Source organism: Xiphias gladius, chromosome 10 (genome assembly GCF_016859285.1).
Source record: "Xiphias gladius isolate SHS-SW01 ecotype Sanya breed wild chromosome 10, ASM1685928v1, whole genome shotgun sequence".
Lineage (NCBI taxonomy): Eukaryota > Metazoa > Chordata > Actinopteri > Istiophoriformes > Xiphiidae > Xiphias > Xiphias gladius.
Window position 1 is genome coordinate 20,738,527 of NC_053409.1, and position 23,166 is coordinate 20,761,692.

The 23,166-nt window shown below is 39.2% G+C and overlaps 1 protein-coding gene and 1 pseudogene across 5 annotated transcripts in view; both read left to right on the forward strand.

Annotated features, from left to right (window-relative positions):
* Positions 1-1,983: 1,983 nt before the first annotated feature.
* On the forward strand, positions 1,984-5,482 carry LOC120795479 (annotated as a pseudogene).
* A 6,208-nt stretch (positions 5,483-11,690) lies between these two features.
* The window catches only part of stxbp5b (syntaxin binding protein 5b (tomosyn)), a 28,379-nt gene continuing 16,903 nt past the window's right edge, over positions 11,691-23,166 (forward strand). For 4 of the 5 annotated variants that reach the window (XM_040136569.1, XM_040136570.1, XM_040136571.1 and 1 more), the window contains exons 1-7: positions 11,692-12,189; positions 14,062-14,159; positions 18,248-18,329; positions 18,573-18,673; positions 19,991-20,125; positions 21,889-21,952; positions 22,896-22,979. In XM_040136569.1, the coding sequence (XP_039992503.1) occupies positions 12,046-12,189; positions 14,062-14,159; positions 18,248-18,329; positions 18,573-18,673; positions 19,991-20,125; positions 21,889-21,952; positions 22,896-22,979 (708 nt within the window). In that variant the 5' untranslated portion in view covers positions 11,692-12,045. Of the gene's footprint in view, positions 12,190-14,061; positions 14,160-18,247; positions 18,330-18,572; positions 18,674-19,990; positions 20,126-21,888; positions 21,953-22,895; positions 22,980-23,166 lie in introns of all 5 variants that reach the window. The other variant, XM_040136567.1, reaches the window with a different exon arrangement.

Here is a 23,166-nt window from a genome sequence, read left to right on the forward strand (position 1 = left end):
ATGACTTGTGCTGTATATGATAAGGAAAAAAATCATTGTGTGGTCATTTTTCACTCTATAACTTAATAGCTTTTACATGATAAGGGTGAACAACAGGCGCAACATTTTAAAATTCTTTTAGATGTTAGATGAAAGAATTTGCCTATTAAAAACATATATTTCTATGGTAAAATACATTTAGGATAAAATAGGTTTTCTTCGTATGAGACCGATAACAAAGATTGTGTATGTCTGTACTTTTATGAATTAATGTCATTTAAATACAATCATTTGATATATATGAGGGAACAAGCAGCAGTTTGTTGATTATAAACAGGGAAACTCAATGGTAAATATAGTTTGTATGTAATGAAAAACAATTCAATTTGATAATATTGTAAGAAAATGTGTTTTGTGTTACAAATTGTGCGTTTTGTGCTTTATCAGGAAGAGAAAGATGTAGAGGTTCAAAGTTTAACATTTTGGGAAACATGCTTATTCACTTTCTTGCGGAGCACTAGATGAGAAGATTGGTTTCACTCCCAAATCTGTCCAGTGAATATAAAGCTACAGCTAGCAAGCATTAGCTTAGCTCAGCATAAAGACTGGAAACGAGGAAACAGATAGCCTGGCCCTGCCTGAGGTGACAAAACCCAAATACTGTATCAGGACCACTTACCACAATTTGGGGTTTTACGGGCAGTTACAGGGGCTGTTTCTTGGCTGGGCCGAAAAAAAGTCCGGCACATTGCCTCTCACAACGCCACCAATTGTTGTTTGTACACTGCTGTTTTCGCAGGAGACAAACAAGCTATAACGTTTGAATTTGTGAGCTGCTGGTAGGCGGATTTTATTACCTTTGGACAGAGCAAGGCTAGTTGTTTCCCCCTTTTGCCAGTCCTTATGCTAAGCTAAGCTAACAACCTGCTGCCTGTAGCTTCACATTTAGTGTACAGACATAAGAGTTGTATCTATCCTATCACCTAAATCTTGGTAAGAGCAATTTAGCATATTTCCCTAAATATCAAACTACTTGTTTGAGCTAGGAGTACAGAATAAAAATGTTCTCCTTTGAGGGAATATAAAAGTTGACATGTCAACATGAATTCTTATTGAAAAAAAAAAAAACTAAACACACACAAAAAAACAAAACTAAACGTTATCTTTTCAATGATACAATACTGCCAGGCAAGTGCATTGACTGTATCACGAATGTAGCAGAGGATGTTCAAGTGCCACATTTTCATTAAGATTTTTTTTCTTTTGTACATTTATCTAATTTCTATTGTCTTGAAATGCAAGTTAAACTAATTTCAAATTTGTAACTTTTGTAATTAGACATCTGATTTCATAATTGTATAAAATTTATGTATAAGATAAATGATATACATATGTTTTGTGAATGTATAATTGTGTATCATATTTTGGTATTCAGATGATATCTATATGCATTAGAAAGAACTCATTAGCTGTGTATGCTTATATTGTTTGATTGGCTGTGTACACCAATTTCCTAAATATTAAGACTTTAACAGCCTATTGAAACCGTATGTGATAAAGTGCTATTGTTATTAATACTCTGAATAAGCTATTTGCAGCCTGATACAGTATATACACAGTATAAATTACGTCTACCATTTTAGACAAATATTTACCGTAGAGCATTTGAAGGACACTTGTTTGATTGGAGTAAATTAAATATTTTTTATGCTTTTGTCTCCTGTTTTTCATGGTGAAATGTCAGGCGGCTCCAGGCTCTTGGCTCACCTACTACGACAAGTCTTTTAAATGCAGGGTCAGAGATTTATGGCTTTGGTTTGAAGGGAGAAATTCAAAGCGAGAAGAGAGGAACAAGAAGATTTTAGACTTCTAAATGCAGATAATTTCAAATCTTTGCAATGTATTTATTGTAAAACCGGACATGAAGTAGACCTAGTTTTGCCATGGGTTAGGTAAAAATTATGTTACCTGTCTCAATACCTGTGTCAGCTTCTCAACCACAACATGGCAGGACGTTCAGTGCCACTGTGCACAGACAAACTAAAGTTTTAGTCATTGGAGATTTAGGCGTCGGGAAAAAGTAGCATTATCTTGCGTTATGTTAAAAATACGCTTTGATGAAAGATACAAAGCATCTGCTAGAGTTGACTTTGCTCCAAAAACACGAAACACAGTTATAGTGTTTTACCATATAAAATGACATGGCCATAGAAATGTGTAATATCTGTGAAAACAGCATGTAAAATTTGCTGTAACTACAAAACAGAGCCAAAAATCAAACTGCAGTGACTGTGCTCCGGCTGAACGCCTAAAGCAAAGTAGTTATATAAGCTAGTTGATTAGCTAGCCATGGCTAGCTTTAGCTAAAGCTAAAAAATGTACTTAATAGTTTCCTCATGGCCGTTATCTGCAGTTGACCCACATCACTTTTGATAAACCCATATCTTGGTGAATTTGTTTACAGTAGCTAAATCCAATTGTAATGCAGAATAAAAACCCAGCAAACGCCAACCTAGCAGACTGCCATCTCAGCTTTTGACTCGGTTGTAATGTGATTTGGTGGTTGTTACTTTTAAATCGCATTAAATATATTCAATTTTAAATTAATGTACAATATTGATCTTAATACAAATATTAGTGGTGGAGAGATAATATGTAAAATATGTATATTTAATCCCTGTGAACTATAGACTGTAAAAAACATCAAAGAAAATATATATTTTTAAGGTATGTATTTATATAAATAAGGCATAACAACCTACCTTTCTATGTGTTAAGCCAATTGGCAGCCAGCCTCACAACTTTAAACCCATTTTTTCTACTTCTTATGTTACTACTACTTATGTTGTTACTACTGTCTGCCTAGTGGTCTCCGGAAGTTTCAGATTCGTCACACTATAGTTCAAATCTGCAAAAATGACCTTCAAACTCTGATAAATCCTGCTATGATTTGACTATGACTGTTGTATAAGCTTACAGTATGATGAGTGTTTTCATGCCTAAAAACTGCAGCAAGTACACGTGCAGCCCTTCCCAGTGTTTTCGCAGATCTAATTTTAATCCTAACCAGTGTCCATGGAAACATACCATTTTATTTCAGAAAATTGCTGTTGTTAGTCTCTCACTTGTTAGATAATGTTAAAGCAACAGTTGAATATGATATGCTAATTTAAATCACAGATGATAAACAGAAGCACTACTTTCTGCGTGTCTGGGGCAACTTTAAATTCAAATCCAAAAACTGCAAGCCTTTTTCCAAATCATATTTTTTTATTCTTTCAAGGCCAAGAGCGGTTTAAGAAGATGTGCAGAGTGTACTAAAAAGGGGCAATGAGAGCAGTAGTGGTCATTACACACAGCTCCACCCTGAGGGCTGCCTCATAGTGGAAGCAAGACCTGGATGGCAAAGTCTGTCTTGACAGTGGACGTCCGATCCCTGCTGTCCTGCTGGCCAACAAATGTGGCATGACAGGGAAGGAAGTAGACTTGGTGTCCTCTCTGGACAGCTTCTGTGAAGACCACAGCTTTGTTGGCAGGTTTGAGACTTCTGCAAAGGTGTGTGTTGCATTACAGTTACCATGGGAAAAGAAAATGTGTCTAGAGTAATAGTTAGGGATATGCAAACATATCTCAGAGGCATTATTAGCTGAGTCAAGCCTGAGTGGGGCAAGAGGAGCCAAAAATTCCCTTTTTTTTCAGTGCTGTCACGATTATTTTAGTAAATTAATTTCAACATAGAGTCTAGACTGAATTACCATCCAATTGGGAAACTGCCCCGAGAACCCATACCCATAGGGGCCCCTTAAAACCCCCAGTTCACTATGCAGATATCACTTGGCTTTTTGTAATTTGATTACAAACGTATAAGAGAATTTGCAACACTTCAGTACAATGTTAACCGGGGCAGGTCCTATATTACTAATTAATAAAAATCTAATTTTAACACCTTCATTACTGTACATAAGTGTATACTAACATTCCTTGATAAATGTACATGGGTGCACCAGCAATTTCTTGCCCCAGGAACCCCTAACAGGTAAATGTGGCCTCAGAGTTATGCCAATTAAATATTAACACATTAAGATGTGTTAATATTTACACTTCTTACTACAAAAAGCAGACCTATACATAATTAGACCAAAAAACAAATTGTAAAAGTACAATATAAACAACATAAAGTGCAATAGATAGAAAAAAAAATGTATTAAAAGAGTTATGTTTGATTAGGTACAGCTTTATAAGCATATATAAGCATCTTCTCTTACTTTTTTCCATTCATTCTTGTTGTAGCATGAAAAGTTAAATTTATAAGCATTAATATGCACCCTTGCTCGATTTAATGCCCTCAGCAGTTTTGCTCTAGCCAGATACTTGGTCTGGTATGACCAGCATCTTATGATGGCTAATGTAAGCTAATGATAGCAAACATTAGGTAGATATTGCTGTTATAATCGACATTACAGAGTCACTTTATGACCCTTCTCTACCTGTGCTACTGTTACACCACGTTTTACCATTTAATTCATGTCCTATGAAGACCATTTATCTCCAAAACGTCATCTCAGGAACACAACCCTGTTTTGCAGTGCATTTTCCTGATCATTCAGTGGGGTTTTAAATGGTTTATTTACCCTCAATAAGTAGATTTTTTATCCAAAAACAATCAAAAATCACCAAATATGGAGGTACATAGTGTTCAATGGGGCAAAAATGTAAATATAAGTGAGGCTGCACTCTTATTGGCTATTTTGAAAGTGGAAGCTGGTCAGCTGCACTGCATTTTTTTCAAAGTTAAAAGGTTCTGTTTAATAATGTAAACTTCATACTCTCTTACCCATCTCTTCAGGTTTTAATCAACCACTGATTGGTTGACTAATTGACCTATTGAATTACTCCTATATTTGTTTGCCTGTTTGTTGGCGTTTGCCTTTGACAAATTTTACTTTGCAGCACTGAAGCTGCATTCTGCCTGAGTAAAGCTATCAACGGGTCATGTGGCTCACAATTAGAATCGTATGAGGTTATACTATGCTGTATGTGTGAACTTCAACACTACAGCCATACGGCCTGCTCATAAAACGTTTTCAAATATTAACACAAAGGAACAACTCGCAGCCAAGGTTAAAACACCGAGCAAAACACTTTACTCAACAGATGCATACACAATGTTCTAAATCATATCCTCCCGTACCATTTATAGGACAACATAAATATTGATGAGGCAGGTGCCTTCCTTGTCAAACAAATGGCGCTGTGTGACACTGGGCTGTCCAATGAAGAGCACCACTGGGACAGGATCAAAGTGAGCCAGGCTCCCGGGGAGAGCCAGAGACCGTCATTGTGCTGCTGGAGGCGAAGGCTCCAAGGCAAAGAGGCAAACAAAGGCTGCCAGTGGTTAAACGTTCTAACAAGACCTGATTTGATACCAAGTCACGAATCCACAGCCACCACACTGAAGCTAGTATTTCAGAAAGCCTGTGAGCCTGTGTTACATAGTCAGTAACTTTATATCCGTATTTCTGCTTTGCCAGTTTTCCCAATATTGTGTGGATTGTGTGGGCTGCCTCATAAACACCTCTGTGGGGACGACTGAGCTCATTTCGCTGATGATCCACTGATACAATCAGGTTAATAAACAGATCAGCATGACACACATCCCGCTGGGAAATATCTGTGGCACTCCCCGTGCAACCAAGACGTGCTGGTGATTGACCTACTATAATGAGAGGCCAGAAACTGTGAAACAGTCACAACTGACATTTTATCGAACCACAGACACAGCAGGAGAGAGAAAAAAATTATCCACAAACATTTTGGGGTTTCAAGCTGTCAAATATTCCTCATTAAATGGCAAACTTTTCAATCCCAGGTCCAAGAGTTACTTGTCTGTTATGCAACCCATGCATATAATTATCTGTTAATCACTTCACAGCGAGATGAGCTAAGACCCATGCATAAGCATTGCAGCCCGGCTTGATATGGCCAATAGCGGAGAAAAGCTATCAGCATGACCTGATTTTAGGGGAGGGAGGAAATATGTGAAAATGTACCACACTGCTGCACAGAGAGGTCTGTGTTAGAGAGTGCGCTAAGATGAAGGGGGCAGAAAAGAATTACTGTATGACTGTTACACTCATTGATAGACAACACATTACAAAAGACACAATATTCTGATGCCTTTTTTTCCCCGCAAAAGCGAGGCAACCATGACACGATTGAATTTCGGGATTGCTGCCTTGGTAACATCTAGATATGTTGATGCAGAGACAAACAGAGTTGGAGTATCAGGCATTTACTGACTTCTGATCATGATTTTTTTTTTTTTTTTGTATTACTGACCACAAGTAGTGGTGAAAAAAGCTTTCAGATCATTAACATGAGTATAAGTAGCAATACAACAATGTAAAATGACTCAACTACAAGTAAAAGCCCTGTATTCAGATTTGAACTATTATTAAGTGTAAGCACAGAGAAATTATCCTGAAAATGTACTTGTATGAAAACTAAAAGTACTCATTATGCAGAAACGGGACGCCTGACAGTGTTGTATCATTAGGTATTATATTAGTAATAAGTATTGGAGAATTAGTGTGTAGGCAGCATTTCAGTGCTGTAGTTGGTTGAGGAAGTGATTTTAATCACTTTAAACAATGTGTAGTAGGTTTAGTATGTACAGTCTCAACACGCAAAGTAACAGTAGCAGTGCAGTAAATGCAGTGGAGAACAAAGTAGAACTTGTGCCTCTGAACTGCAGTGAAGTTCAAGGATTAAGTAGAATATTTTGGAAATACTCGAGTAAAGGGCAAGTCCCTCAGAATTGTACTTAATTACAGTAATTGCGCAAAAGTACTTTTAGTTAGATTGCATCACTGTTAAACCAGTGCAAATTAAATGTATTACTCTGTGTCCCAATTTCTACTGTGGTCGCTAATTTAGAAGTACCAGCAAAGCCTGACACATGACATTAGTTGCTGAGTGAAATTATTCACGTCTGTTACACTCCCTAGAGGGTGTGTGTGCAGTTCTGTTTTTCATGCTCCAAGGCCAGTCAATTATAATTTACATTAAGCTCCAAAACTATTTATTTATTTTCATGACAGCCCCTTACTTGCCATATTGGTTCTCATCTAAAATCATATGTACATGTTTACGCTCTGATTATTATCGTTATTGTCTGGAGGATTGTGTTCATTCATTGAACTCTGTCAGGTGCAACAAGAGTGGAGCCAGATGTTGTTGTAGAAATTGTCATGTTTAACCCAGGCTTTTGAACCTTTTGTGCTTTAATGAAGCAGAAGGATTTTTACACATTGCAGTACATAGGAATTGAAGATCGTACACTAGTAAAAATCCTCAAGTTAAACTTTGTGCATCCGCGCCAAATAAATCTTCATTTCTGAAGCAATGGGCTGTAAATGCAAATAATGTGAATTTTAAGATGCAATTTATTTACTCATCACTTAGTAAGAGATATAATCCAATGCATTGTCTTTCAGATATTTGGGGAGAATGAAACCTTGTCTTTCATGTTCACTGGCATGTTGTGTATTACTCTACGCTATTTCTGCACACCGATCTATTCTTTGCTGTCCTGTAGTTTTACTTTCCGGTGTCCTTGCTGTGCATCTAGGGAACTGCTCTACATCTTGCCACCGGGTACCTATACACAGTAGCTTTTGTGCAAATTCAGGCTCTATCCAGGTGTGTCATGTAAATGTTGTTATTTAACCTTGGAATGGTCTACGTGTAAAAAAAACAAAAAAAACCATACTGCTTTGTTATACCAGCATTTATACACTTTGCTGATCGAGCGAGTTGCAACATAACCGCCAGGAAGGTAGTTTATCTCGTGTGGCAATTGTGCCTGAGGGAAAATGAGGTAAGAAATAACACACAACTGCTAATAATGGATAATTGCCCCAGATACTAGAGACCTAAATTCAGGAGTCAAACAGGGAGGCTGGGCCTGATACTTTTTCACATCGGACACATAAGCTCAACCTCTTAACTTGTTGTTTATAAATATGATAGTCTGAGTGGGAGTCGCACTCTCTCTAACAGATCCCATTACTTGTGCATTATTGATATTGCCCTATTTTACCCGCCCTCCAGTGTGCACTTTCTCTGGCAGCTTTGTTCATATATTCATGCTTGCATGAAAATTTCAGTTTAGTCAAGCTTGAGAATAGGTTGATAAGGAGTGAAGCACTGTACGTAACCCTGCTGTGCCTCTTTCGGTCTCGTACTGTGTCTTGAGTGACCCATTTTATGAGGGGCCTGTGTTAATTAAGTATCCGCTGTCTGTGAAAACCAGACATAAGTGGCAGACTGGTATTTTACTGCGCAGACATTCTGTGTGTTAGAACGACCCTTTTGACGTGCCTGAGTCCCTCTTTCAATGAAATGAGAAATTATGAGTGTGTGCAAAAATGGCAGAGTGTGAATGAACCAGATTATTGAGAACAGATCATATCCTGTACCATCAAGGAGACCATTCAGGGGCAGGAATCCATGTGTCACTGTCCATGGTGCTGAGTTTTGGCTGTAAGGACGCCACAACAAAATGCTCAGATTGCAGGATGGTAGAACGTTGGTAGACTCCGCCATCTAGTGTACAAAACATGCATGTGTAAAGACAGTAAAAGTGCTCGAGGAAAGCCTCGGGGTGCATTTTTTGCCTCCAAATCTGAAAAAGAGTTTATAATAGAGGAGAGAAAGAAGTGTTCTTACTTACTTAAGTAAAATCAATTATACTACAATGTAAAAGTGCAAAAAAAAAAGAAAAAAGTGGAGAGGAGGTATAATATTGTGGCTGATCAGTGTGTTTACTCTACTCTTTATACTTGGTTACTTAGTTACTCTCCATCACTGGTGGACAATGGTGGATTGAGCTCCAAAATTGACATTATAATATCAAAGGGGAAAACCCCAGAATTTAATCAAATTTGGCATTCATGAATTGTTATTTTCAACCGATTCAAAAAAAGACAAAAAAGATATGATCGGAATTTTGATATATTGACCTTATTAGGGCAGGATTAGTCAGGATTCTGGAAATACCGAGGCCAGGAGTTCAAAGTCCCCAGTGAAACCCCACCCACCCTAATATTCTGACAGTAATAGTTGATCTGAGCAAGATTTAAAAAACCCAGTATGGTAGATTATGTCCAATTGTAGATTATAAACTACTCCTCAGAACGTTAAAACCATCAGTGTCCCTGAAATGATATTGAGGACATGCCTACAAAAAATATGTATATACAGTGTATATATCTAGGTCATGACCTTGGTGTACTCAGTAGTAACTATGGCCTTGGACCTTAAAATTATTTTTTTTCTTTTTTGGCCTGTGTGTATATGAATGTTGTTCGTGTTTCTTTTGTCATAACTTATAATATGAACCACACAAACTGAAGTTGATATTATTTTTGCCTCAACATAGATACAGTAAGGGTACAGTATGTTCTATATGTGGTATATGATCAAAATAAAGACAAAACATGGAGGGAATACCTGGAATAAAGCAGCACAAGATGCAGTATCATATATGTCTATTTTAAAATTCATGACTAAGTGGATTTTAAACATAGACTAGAGTCAGTTTACTCTGTAGACCAGTTCATTTATGACTATAATAAAACTTTCTAAAATTATTTCAGCCTAGTATTTACAGGTTAACCACATGTCAACTGAAATATGCAACAGTACAAATATGGTGTTGGGTTTGTAAAGAGAAAATATTTTTGTCATTCTAAAACATTTTACAAGATGCAAATTCATCAGCTAAAACATTTTACTTCAAAGATATTACAAAAAAAAAAAAATCCTCCACCTTAAATCTATGTGGCACAAAAACTGTCACAGAGTAAATAATGTGTATTAATCTAAATGTCATGTGCTTAACTTCATTATAAAACACTGTTGGGATTAACCCACATAGTGTGTTATCTTACATCTGTTCCACATCCCTTCTTCAGATGTGTTATTCAAGGAGTGCTGCTTAATTCCTGACAGTTCCTGAATCAGTAAAGAAATGTCAGCCAGGAAAAAAATATGGACTTCCTAAAATGACAGATGACAAAGGTCATGATTCAACCAGATTTTCTGGTTCTTTATCTAACCAGATATTCTAGTTTTGCAATTCTCTGTGGAGGTAAAATAACCTCGTTTTTTTCTCCTTGGGGAACAAGGCCTATTTTCCATGCACACACAATAGATTTGATCCTGAATTGGTAATTTAACCATTTACAAAAGGTCTACACTCCTATCAAGTTTCTGCGGGAAAGATCTTTAGATTTTGAAGAGGACTATGCATGGGAATACTAACATGCACCAATTTTAATGGCTCCAAACGACATCTAGAGCATTTTTCTCTCACTGCTCTTGCATTATTATTTTATAGATTTTTAGGCTTTGTTAGTTGTCACAAGGGCAGCTTTTCTCCCTTTCCCCAAACTGAGGCCTTAACCTGTTCAGGACCCCCTCAGCCAGCAGGGGGCCTCAAAACAAACTGAAAATGTGAACTCCAGACTCCTCTGTACCTTTCTTTTCTTTCTTTCTTTCTTTTTTTAAACCATAGTTACAATGATTTTGCCACAGAGCTCATAGTTGCAACAACATTTTGGGATTATGAAAAAGTCTTTGGGGATTTGACAAAATCAAGTGTTTCTAAAAGTTATTATGACATGGTTTTCTTGTACTTTTTATGTTTATGTTTTATGTCACTGTCACAAATTTAGTTGACGAGTGAGCTACAAGTGATAGCTAGGAGGAATAATCTATTAAAATACACAACCATTAGTAAAAAAATTATGTAAACGTTTTGATTGCCATTATTATACATTATTATAACATTCATTTTGAGCACGATCCTATTTTATATATTTTTTTTCCACAAGACAGAATGACCTACCTTATCTAAGCACATGTGTCAGTCCATTTTGATAATTACTGTATTTCCCACCCGACGGAATGAGATATTGCACGTTGAAATACTTGTACTGCAGTGGTAACGAAAGATAAAAGAATAACCGGTCTTGAAGAGGAACTTTTGGTATTTTTGCTTGCTCAAACTTGTTGCCGGTTAATTTTCAGTCGACTGACTAGTTGATTAATCAGCTACTCGTTTCAGCTCTAGTATTGGTTGGTTTCTGGGTGCCATACACCACCATATACAGTATACAGTATATGTCTGCACTTTTGCTTTGCATGTTTCATTAGTGCCTAATACTGCAGCAAAATGTTGTTCTATTCAGTCCATATTTCTGTCAATTAACATTAATATTCCCCATTTCTTTTCATTCCGTGTATTATGTGCATCTGTGTTGCATGTTTTAACTGAAAATGTCGTAGGTTATAATGGTGTCCTTTTTAAAAAAAAACATGAATCTCTTCTTTTAATTTTTTTTTTCTCTGCGTGCTTATAAATGATCTCAGCAACTTTGTAATTTTAACATTATGTTCTTATATCCTGTTTCTGGGTTGACACTCTTAACATCTGTCCAGGGGACTCCATAAGCGTAATGGCCTCTTCGGGTTGCCATCAATTCACGATTTTTTTTTTTTTTTTCCACAGCTGTCAACATACAGAGTTCAGTTCCCGTTAAAACATAAGTTAGCTGAAAACCGCCTATCGAGGTCACGCAGTTTGACAGGTCACAAAATACACTGTAACGCCAGCCCTGCATCCGGGTGACCGCGCGGCGCAGACTCAGTCCCCGCTGCAGTTCACTGCGTTTCCGTAGCCAGCTTGCTACCCGCTGAGCCCTGGCTGCTGGGGGAAACAGCTCACGGAAACGACCGATCCCGATCGAATAACGCCAAAGCTGGCCACCTAAATGGCGGATTGACACTTATGTCGGAAAGGACTCGCTAAATCCATGTTCCTCACTAGGGTGCTTTCGGGTAGTGCGCTGGCAACACCCTCCGTAACATGTGAGATGTATACAGAAAGATATTAACTGTGCGTTATTTCGGCTAACTAGCTAGCAGCTACCCCCTCTCTATCCAATATATGGTAGCTGGCTCGATCCGTCTTTTCAACCGTCGCGTCCGTACCGGAGGAAAATGAAGAAGTTTAACATTCGGAAGGTGCTGGACGGCTTGACAGCGACGTCCTCCTCCTCGTCCGCCGCCGCTCAGCCGGGTGCTCCCAGGGAAAACGATGCTGTCCAGGAGACTCTCCAGTCGGAGCATTTTCAGCTTTGCAAGGTGGGTTCCCGTTAATAGCGGCTTACATTACCGGACCGTCCTCGCACACTGACAGTCAGATGACACCGGCGTGACCAAACACTGGCGTTGTTTTCATATTTCATTTTCTATCAGCGCTGCTCGGCGCGACGTATAATGACTTGAGTGTACGCTTACACACCGAAAAGGCACCGGAATTGTAGTCCAGGTGTTGAAGTGCTTGTTGTGGCCACGGTGACATGAGCAAGGAATAATATCTAACCATTGGCCGCCTTGCTTGGCCAGGCTGCCTTAGCACCATCCGCGGCTGTTTGCGTTGCACTGAATCGTCGCCTCAAGTCACTGTTTTTTTTTTTTTTCATCGCCACTGTAATCTCATCAGCTGCCTGCAGTTTGTCAGGGAAGAGATTTGGCGTTGAAGGATAGGTTGACGTGTTTTCAAGTCTAGCACCCGCACAGGTCCAAATGTACATCGGAAGAGTTTTCGGTTTTGCTGTGATGACCGTCCGTTCTGGCCGTGGAGGGCTCCGGTCCTGTCCATGGTTTCAATGCAATGCAGTTTTGTTCTGTGTAACAGAAAGTAACTAAGCAATGCCGTGTCGTCCTGTGTGATGGAAAGTAACTAAGTAAATTTACTCAAGTACTGTATTTAAGTATTTCCTTTTTATGCAGCATGACAATCTACAATTCAGAGGGAAATGTTTCACTTTTAATTCTACTACTGCTACTATTTATTTGACGGCCATAGTTACCAGTTACTTTTCAGATTACTTTTTTACATAAAGAAAAGTATGATAAGCTTATCAAATACAGTACACACACATTGTTAAAGATAAAACCAGTGGTATCTGACCTGTTTGGCTTGTGACCTCTTACAAAAAGGCAGTGCGTATCTGGGGCCCTGTGTCATTTGAAATGACTACGAGTTGTTAGCCGTTTCACCAGATAGTGAGGTTGGGAGCAGGTGGATTAAACTAGCTAACTGTCTATAAAGTGTATATAATGCCATTTCGTACTAAAAACTCTGTAACTTTGTTAATATCCACCTCCTTTGTCCAGCTCATATTAGCTTCAGGTAAACTTGCATGCAATTTAACATCCAACGAGGACTGTGGATTTTATCCTCCATCACTTCCATTACAATCGTGTTAAGAAGGAATCTCTTCAGGACCAATTTGAACAGGAGGAATGATTACATTGACCATCTGGTTCATTGTACATATCAGCCCCTGAGTTTTGTTTTAAGAATGACTTAGAAAAATGTGAAGCTATCCTTTAAATCCCAGCTTCACTGTTTGCCCAAACTAATTTTGAGTCATGCACGGTGTAATGATCTAGCCTGTTAGGTCTGGATGGAGAGGTTTCGCTTGTGTGAAATGTGTTGAACATTTCGGAGAGCCAGCTCACCAGCTTCTGCCCCAGCTGGGAGCAGAACAGGTCAGGTCCCCCAGGTTACAGGGCCATGGCATTACCTGTTACATAACCCTGCTGCAATCAGTGCAGAGCTCATGGATGGCTGGGCAAGGTTTCCAACCCGCAAACAATTGAGTTATAGATTCCTGATGATGATAACATTTTGGTGGCTGTGGCACTGCAAGATCCCGGTAATGAAGTGCAAATGTAATCCTTAGGATCGATAAGATTAATATATTGCTGATGTTTTTACAGGACTGAGCCTGCACACGTCAGGCGGATAACAGAAAAAAATTCCAGTCCCCATTCACGCTAATGTTTATGATTCATGTAATTTATTTTGATAACGAGACTAATTTTCCGCATTGATGGATTGCATTTCTAGGAGATTATGATAGTGTTTTTTGTCCAGCTTGACTGTGTAGTGGATGATTGATTAGCTGACTGGAGGTCTAATATAAATTCTGTTCTTTCCTGCAGACTGTGCGTCATGGCTTCCCCTATCAACCATCCTCAATGGCTTTTGACCCCGTGCAGAAAATCTTGGCCGTCGGGACTCAGACTGGAGCTTTGAGGCTGTATCCTTTATTTCTTTTCACGGGAAAATGAAAATGAAGAGAGCCCCACAAGGAAAGTAAAGCTTGGATGATTCCAGCGGGTTTTTTTTTTTTTTTTTTTTTACATCCTCCTCCCCCTCATGCACACACACGCACAAACATAACAGCTCACAGTAGACCCACCATGTCTAACTTCCTGACATCCTTTCCGCACATGTCATATGACCAAGCCACCCTCCAGCATTCCACAAAGTCTGGGGAATTCGGAGCAGTAAGTGACCTGTCTTTGCCTCCTGTCATCCAGCACGACAAAAAAGAAAATCCATACCACACAGAGGGAATTGGAAGGCTCAGAGGTAGACACTAGCTAGGATGTGTTTCTGTGCAGCCGGCAGCCTCGTTCTCCTGGAGCACCAAGGCTCATTAGTGGTATCTCTGCAGTAGCATGAACAGCTCCTACGCCATATGCCGTGGAGCCAACCTCATCAACTGTGCTGCCCAGTCTGTGCCAGGATGCCACTTCATATTTGCTGCAAACATCACTCGGCTTGCACAACACACACACACACACAATCAAGCTGCTAGAGCAATGTGTGGCCCCTTGGGCAGTTGGGAGTCAGTTTTGTATTTGTTTGTGTTCAGGGATAAACATTTGTTTTTACAGCAAACCAAGCAGCTTCCATGACTCACAGCAACAGAACTGCCCCTGCATGCTAGACTATCAAATGCTGCATGTGATAGTCTGGTCATATCCAGGTTATGCAGTTCGAAACTTGTCTTCAGGGTTGGCCTATTTGTGTATAAACACAGGGTTTCCCTTTGTGCTGATATCCTGCTTGGGAGGCCCATCTGCTTTATTTAGATTTTCATTAGAAGTGGCTCCATCCTCGTCTTTATCCACTCTCCAGATTAAGAGAGCATCGCGTTTACAGGGCAACTCCCAGAGAATACACACCGCTTCCATGTTGTCTTAATGCACAAGGTGGAGCTGATGGGATTACTGTCATTCGGGCAATTGGTCCATTTATCAAAGGACAGGCTGTATTGATCCACCTCATTGCCCCTGGAGTTTGGAAACGCTGCCACAGCTAAGTAGACATAAGCTCAATGAGGTGTCTACAAGCAATAAATGTCTGCTTTTACAAGATGTGTCTCTATTACAGTGTTTTAATCAGTGTGTTACCTTAGACAGTTCCCTGCTCTTTCAAATGCACACGCCCTCAAATTTTGGCCATTACAGAGCAATCTTGCCCTGGGTTTTTTAGCGATTAAAAATAATTTGGAAGTGTGGTGACAGTAAAAAATATCATCTTTTCTTGTAAATTAAATGTTGTAATTATGTATTTTAAAGTAATGTCCAAATTTTGTGCAACATTGGAAATATTTCACAAGTTTGACTGGTCATGCTGGAAGTCAGTTGTTTGTTTTGATGAACTTCCAATGCAGAGGTACTTCCTCTTCTTCTTTTGGGACAAGCATTTCTTAACCTAGACTTTTAGAAGGGCTGCAGAGAACATTTTCTATCTTTCATTTGTAAGATAGCATGATTAAGATGACTTCCTGCCCTGATGATTATCAGTTGACTACACCAGAAACCACTGGTGATGTTGAAATGTTATAGTGAACCGTGGTGGTGGTGGTGGTGGTGGTGGTTTGGTGTGTGTATGGGGGGGGGGTAGTTCGAGTTGTGTAACTTTTTTTATATCTTTAACTCTTAGGCATGAAGTGGATATCCTTGTAAATGTTGAGAGAGCAACATGTTCAATATTTGTTATTGATTAAAAAAAAAAATCAAAATTTAGCAGAGTTGGACTACAGTATGTGTAATAGATAATACATGGCACATGGAATGTAGAGCTACAAATAACTGATATTTTCATTATCTATAATATAATATATACATTATTTTCTCAGTTCCCAGAAATTGTTTGATAAATAAAGCATTATAAAAATAGTAAAAAAAAAAAAAAAAAGCAGTCTCCCAGAGCGCATGTTGATTGTATTCAAATTGCTTGTTTTGTCTAACAGTCCTGAAACCTGAAGTTATTCAGTTTACAATTGTGGAAAACAAAAAAAGCAGCAAATCTCCACATTTGAAAAGGTAGAACCAATGACCATTAAACATTTTGGCTTGAAAATGACTTTAAAAAATTGATGCCAATTAATGTCCTTGAGGTTTGACTGAGTGATTAATTGTCACTAATTGTTTAAACTTTAAAAGGAGTAGGCATATTTCATGCTTATCCAACCATATGACCGGCAGATGATGACATGACTATTTTATTTTTTTTATACTTTTTGTTTCCCACACCACAGGATGTTTTTGTTACATGCAAAGTCACATTTGAGCAGTGTGACTCAGCTTCCTGTGCTCACGCTATCCCAGAAGCTTAATATCAACTAATGAAATTATATTATGTTATACTATATATTGTCACAAGTAGTCTCGGCTGACAGACTACGAAGTTCGCACCTGTGGCTTACATGAGCACAGTAAAGGTTTTGATCATGAAGCATGAAAGGAAGTTCCAACAGAATGCTCTACTTGCTCACCACAGTCATAGAATCTTGTTTTGAGGTACATCTTAGTAATTTCCTGCCAGCCTAGAAGGTAGCGTGTCTCAGCAGTACCATTAACCTACATTGCAGCAGAAGCAGTTCAGACTCTAGACAACTTTACATTTACTTACACTGATGGGTTGATGCACACAGAAAGAGGATCGGGCTGTAACAGTACCTTGTATCCACAGTAACAAGGCTGTTGAAGTGATCCTACTTGATGTTAGCAATATGAAGAACACACAACAGTGTTACAGATTAACATTTTTGCTCTTTAGAGTTCTGCTCTGTTCTTATTTATGCACGACCAGAGGCTATGAAACAGACTTAATGACTCTTCCTCCTCCATTGTGGACCTAGGGAGACATGATATCCGTTAATAATTCTGACAAATGTTGTACAGAACTTGCGGGGCCAGGAGCTGAAACTGGACAGAAAGGTCGGGGGTGAATATGAGTTCAGTTGCCAACAGCCTTCGGCTGGCGCCGGCTTAAAGTCTGAAAGTCTGTGTTTGCCTCCATCCTTCTGCAGAAGTGATGCCCACTGTTGTGCCTGTCCTGAAACAGGCTCCTAAAACCCCACCTTAGTTTGTTTAAGGCACTGAGGGATTGTTTGATCACAACTGGGTTAATCCTGTTGAGACATACTATGCTGTGTCAGCTCAAAATGGACAAAGATAGTGACCACAGCTGTCTCTCTTTGGAGCTTTTCTTCAGCATGATCACATTAAGAGTATGAGAAACGGCATCTTTTTGTCTTTGTGGCCAATCCATCCTTCTAGAGACTGCCTCTATGATTAGATCTTGTGCGGTTTCCTTCTTCTTTTGTGCGGGTGTGCATGACTCTATGCACATACTCTGTGTGAAAGTGATTACAGGCCGGTTGAAATGGACAGCCTTTTCCTCTCTGTGCTTCTCATTTCTGCGCAGTTTGTGAAAGTATTTGGAGGTTTTCATGGGAAACATAACAGTCCTGGTGCCTACGTGGCGGTGCTCCACTGTGTCCACAGTCTCCTTTTTTGCCACTGATGCAATCATTTTGGTTCATATTGAAGGCTGACATCTACTGGTGGCTGAATGGCTGACCCGGCTGTTTTTGAATGGATAGATTTAGCAGGCAGAGATCCTCTGACCTGAACTTAACAGTCTAATAGAGAGAGGTTAGAGTTAAGTAAATCATGCTGCCGTCATATTGGCTGACGCATGTGAATAAATAAGGAAGACAAGGCCCACTGATTTTATTTATAACTCAAAACTTTAATTTGTTTTACGTTCCTGCCGGGGCCTGTTTAGGAATGTAAACTAGAAATGCCAACTTACATTTGTTTATAAAAAATGAAGAGCTTGGGAACCTTTTTGTATGTTTTTGATACGAATACATCTACGGTAGAAAATAACTTCAGAAAGGGATCAATAAGCAGTTATTTAAATTCACATTGTTCAGTATTACTGTATCCGATAATCTACAGTATGTTGGAAGTGTTTTCCCCACATTTCTGCATGAACTTTACCGGCAGCTGTCCAGTTTTCTTTGACTGAGCCGCCTTTTAGCTTTGGCCGTGCCGGTGTGGAGTGCTACTGTCAGCATGAGAGCGGTGCGGCTGTCATCCAGCTCCAGTTCCTGATCAACGAGGTTTGTTGTCATTACATGTCCCTTGTTTACTTGTTTGATTTTCTCTCCTCCTCCTCCTCCTCCTCACCCATTCACGCCCTGTCAGTCCCCTGCATCTGTCTTTCCATGTTGTTTATAGGCCATGAATCACTCCAAGTTGTGGTGATGGCCTCACAGCTACGTTGATAAATAAAACAGCCCATACTAAGCCACAAGCTGCTATGTGCATGCTGATAACCCATCTGCTTCTGACCCTTCCCACAGGGGGCGCTGGTGAGTGCCTTAGCTGATGACAGCATCCATCTGTGGAACCTGAGGCAAAAAATCCCAGCTATCCTGCATTCTCTCAAGTTCAACAGGGAGAGGTAGAGTAACATGTTATTACTGCTTCTCTGTTTGCATCTGTCTCTCTGTGAAGTCTGAGCCCAAGTTGGAAACAGCCCTCACAGCTGGCCAAATGCTTCACACTATAATTAGCTGTTTTGTTCCCCTAAGATCTTGAAAAATTATGCATTAGTGTCCTCTTGCGATTCTGCAACAACTAGGGTTTTCCTTTTTAACCAAATAGGAAATGTGAATTCCTGAGGTCTAGGTAAAATAATTCTAAACATACTTATGAATATGAGAATAACACTATATTTCTGGAAATTTACCTGTAGCTGCTAAGTTTTATTTGTTATTAACAGTGGATCAAATTACGATGTGTAATGTGAAAGGGGTTGCCCACAAAGGATTATCATCCAACACTGCAGTTGCTCTCAGCTCTACAGAGCCTTTAGCCTCTTTTAGCTTATTGTTTTTGGCTTTTTGGCCTGCGAATTCTGCACTCCTCAGCCATGTTTCCAGCAGCAGCAGAAAGCTGTTTTTTGATATTAGGTTGCACTTATCAAAAAAGTTTTGCAAAAACAAAAAAAACAAAATTTTTTTTAATCATATAAGAAAACAATGAGCAAAAAAGGTAAATAAAATGCCAGTAAACGGACAAATTAAATACCACTATAAACCTACCTATAAACTAGCTGCCCCAGATTTCTTTTCTCAGGATTTGCCGGGGACCAAAACTGGATGGTGAATAATGGATTCATCAGGTGGAAAGAAACACATATCCAGATGAATGCTTATATGGTTCTGTATCATCCACATTAACAACGTTATAAGGTGACAACGCGTCAGGGATGTCATGTTTTCAGTTTGTTTCTTTGGCCCCACACGGTCAACGAAGTCAATTAATGCAGCTTTAATAGGTGCAAATATATAAGTCAGGCAATTGTTTTGTAATATAGAGACAAGCCGGGAATAGTTTAGGGGGAAAAAAGTTTAGTGAAAATGTCCATGTTCAATCAAAATCACAAAAGATGTCACCTGATATAGAGGTAAAGAAACACAATAAAACAGTTAACATCATTGGTGTCCATGTGACACTGTAAATGTGGTGTATGACTGAATGTTTCTTCCTACCATGCGAAGACAGCAGTATTTAGCTATTCCTCCCCATTGGTCTATATATACTCTGGCTTCATTAGTGGGACACAGAGCGAGGCCTTTGTAATTAAATCTTAGTCACTCGCTACTCCTTCCAGTTGGACTGGCATGATTAGGGACAAGGGTGACTCTTTGATAGGCCTGAGTCATGAGATAATGAAAAGCCTGGTTGCTTATGGATCCTGATCTTGTCCTCACAGAATCACATACTGCCACCTGCCCTTCCAGAGCAAATGGCTTTACATCGGCACAGAAAGAGGAAACATCCACATTGTCAACGTGGAGTCCTTCACCCTCTCAGGCTACGTCATCATGTGGAACAAAGCCATCGAACTGTGAGTCTGTATCCCCGTCCCCCTTTTGCTCACTGGCCATTTGCAAATCTTCTGTGTGCACTTCAACCAGGAAACTCTCAAAGGCAAAGGAATGTGGATGTCTGTTTTTGCAGATACAGTGTGTCCTGTAAGCTGGGAATACTGTAGCCCTGACCAGTGTGAGGGTGGTATGGAGGTGGTGATTGTGCCATGCCAGAACTTGCTGTTGAGACTTTTGGAGCTGTTTGCTGCCTGATTTAACAGAACATCTGTGTTAGGAAGTGCCCACTTGACAACCCCAGTGACTTATCCCATGTAACCCACTCCCACATGTAAACACCCACCGTAAGGATCACAAGGAATTTTACATCACATCCTGTGCATTTTAGGATGTTCTACTGCATTTCCTGCAGAGTTCAGATAAAACTTGGCAGGTGCCACATGCAGGTAAAATTAGATTTCAGTAGATAAAATCAGTGTCACCCAATACACTGAATGGAAACCTTTAAATGTCTTGGTTATAATAGTATTGAAGTACCTGATCCTTGCATGCAATGGATCTGAAAATGGATAGTGTGATAATTATCTTTAGGAAAAAATAAACCTTAAGCCAGTAAAAGTTGTTCTTTGGAAGTGATTTCTCTAGTGCACCCACCAGGGAACTGTAAGAAAATAATTTGAGACAGTGACTGGCAGCTAAAATTGGAAGTAGAGTAGAAAAAGCTGTGTGTGTGAGGGTGCTGGTGAAATCTGATAAATTGCTGTTTTAGATCAGGGAGTCGAAAGTGTCAGAACACCAAGGTATACCATCAGCTCAGATGAGTGTCTCAGAAACAGACAGTGGAGATGGGAAATGATTTTGTCTGTCTGACTGTGAAATGATTAAAGAAGAGAGTTTTTGCTTATAGTGTGAAATTAAAAACATAATATTCTATCTTTTCTTACTAGAAGAGTTGTCCGATCTCTGATGGAAATGTTTTTTCAACACACTCACTGCTTCATAGTTTGTAGTCTCTGCAAACTTGTGGATTCCTATTCTAGGTCTCCTGCAGTGGACAGAAACAGCCTCTATGGTCTTAATGATCAAAGAGGAAGCTGAACTCACCAAACTCAGTTATTTGATTAAAATAGGGTTTACCTTCTTTTTCAGGTAGTAAAAAACCATGTGTGAGAAGCTGTTTTAAATAAATCTTTAAGATGAGAAAACATACTGTATACATGAATTAATCAGGATTATTGTATATTAAAACACTTCTTTATTTTGATGATATATCAAATTGTGATGATTACGGACTGGAGTTCATATTCCAGTCCATCCCTTCCTTTTATTCACTTCTACATCTCTGACTGTATCGACTCATCAGCAGCAATGAGATCATTAGCTACCGGAGCCAGACCACATTCAGAGGCAGCAACACTTTCTTTAAGCCAGGCCCTCACTTCCTCCATGCCTCTTTGCTCTGTTGCTACGGTGATGCTGTCTCCACATACAATAATCTCTCATAGACCCTCATGTGACCCTGTTCTCCCTTGTTGTTTGTCTCTCTCATATGTAATGTCTCTTTCTCTGGTGCACCAATGCACATTTTTTGAATTCCCTCTCCTAATTGTCTGCCTATCTTCCACTCCTTCGAAAATGCTAGAAAATATGTGTTAGACAACATGTAGCAGATACGTTTTACTCATCAGGTATTCATCATGTTCATCCACACAACACAAATTATCTTAAATTTACACACACTGTCTCTTTTTTCTTCTGTCTGTTCTCTTTAAAACCTGCACAGATCCACCAAGACACACCCAGGGCCTGTTGTGCACATCAGTGATAACCCCATGGATGAGGGAAAGGTAAACATAACCTGTACGGAAGAGATAAATTTCTGCTCCAAAACATAAAACAGAATGTACCATTTTTTTTTTTTTTAAAAACATGGCATAGTTTTCTTCTTTTCTGTGGATAACTGCTCCGGTGCAGACGACACAATGTCAATGTTGCTTGTGCAGCTACAATGGAGAATGATAATAGAACATTTTCAGCTAATTAAAATGCCAATGGTAAACATCAGTTTTAGTGCCAAAATCAAAGGGAAAAGATTTCTTCCTAACCTAGTCGTTTACAGAAGACCTTGCACGATGCTACACACAGAGAAAATCATGACAGAAGAGGTTGAGATACAGTTTTTTTTGTTTTGTTTTGTTTTTGACGGCAGCACTGGCTTCAGCAGGCCAGGAGTGCATTGCACCTGTTAAGTCTAACAAGCGAGGGATGTCTCCATGGTCAAACATCATGGAACATGGAAAAAAGTAGAATTTGTTTTTCTATGTGTAGTTTTAAATTACAAGCAGGCTTAGAATACAATACATTTTAATCACTTGGATCAGGTGGACAGAATTTTTTTTGGGTCATTAGCAGTTAAGCTGTTCAAGGAAATTCTTCTGGAAATCAAATACTGCATGTAAAATATACACAGCTACACAACTACTGTAGAATTTTCTGGTATACATAGTCATTAAATGAGTTGGTACTTACTACGGGACAGAAATTTGCCTATATTCCCTATAGTAAGTACTAAATTACATAGATGTTTCAAAGAAATGTGCTACGAAGCGATTAAGAAATTACAATACCTGTAAAGTAAAGTGTTACCAAGTATTGCTAAAGATGATCCATCTTTCGAACATCACATACTGTTCGTGATGCAGTCATGCTAACTCCAGACTCAGGTATATGAGCAGAATGTGGTTTCACAGCAGTCAGTTAAGCTCTGCTTTGCTTCCCTTGTTATTGCAGCTTCTGATTGGATTTGAGTGTGGGGTAGTGGTGTTGTGGGATTTGAAGTCCAAGAAAGCTGACTACCGCTATAATTATGATGAGGTAAGACATTATTTTCTCTCCACTCAGTTCTTGCGAAGATGCTAGTAAGTTTGTTGTCTCAACAACATGTTTGGTCTTTTTTTTTTTTTTGCACAATCTATCACTTCCTTCACATGTGAGAGGACATGTGAAGGAAGCCTGAAATAGCTGGTCCTTTTTTTCCCCATGGAGGTTTTGTCTCAGGGGC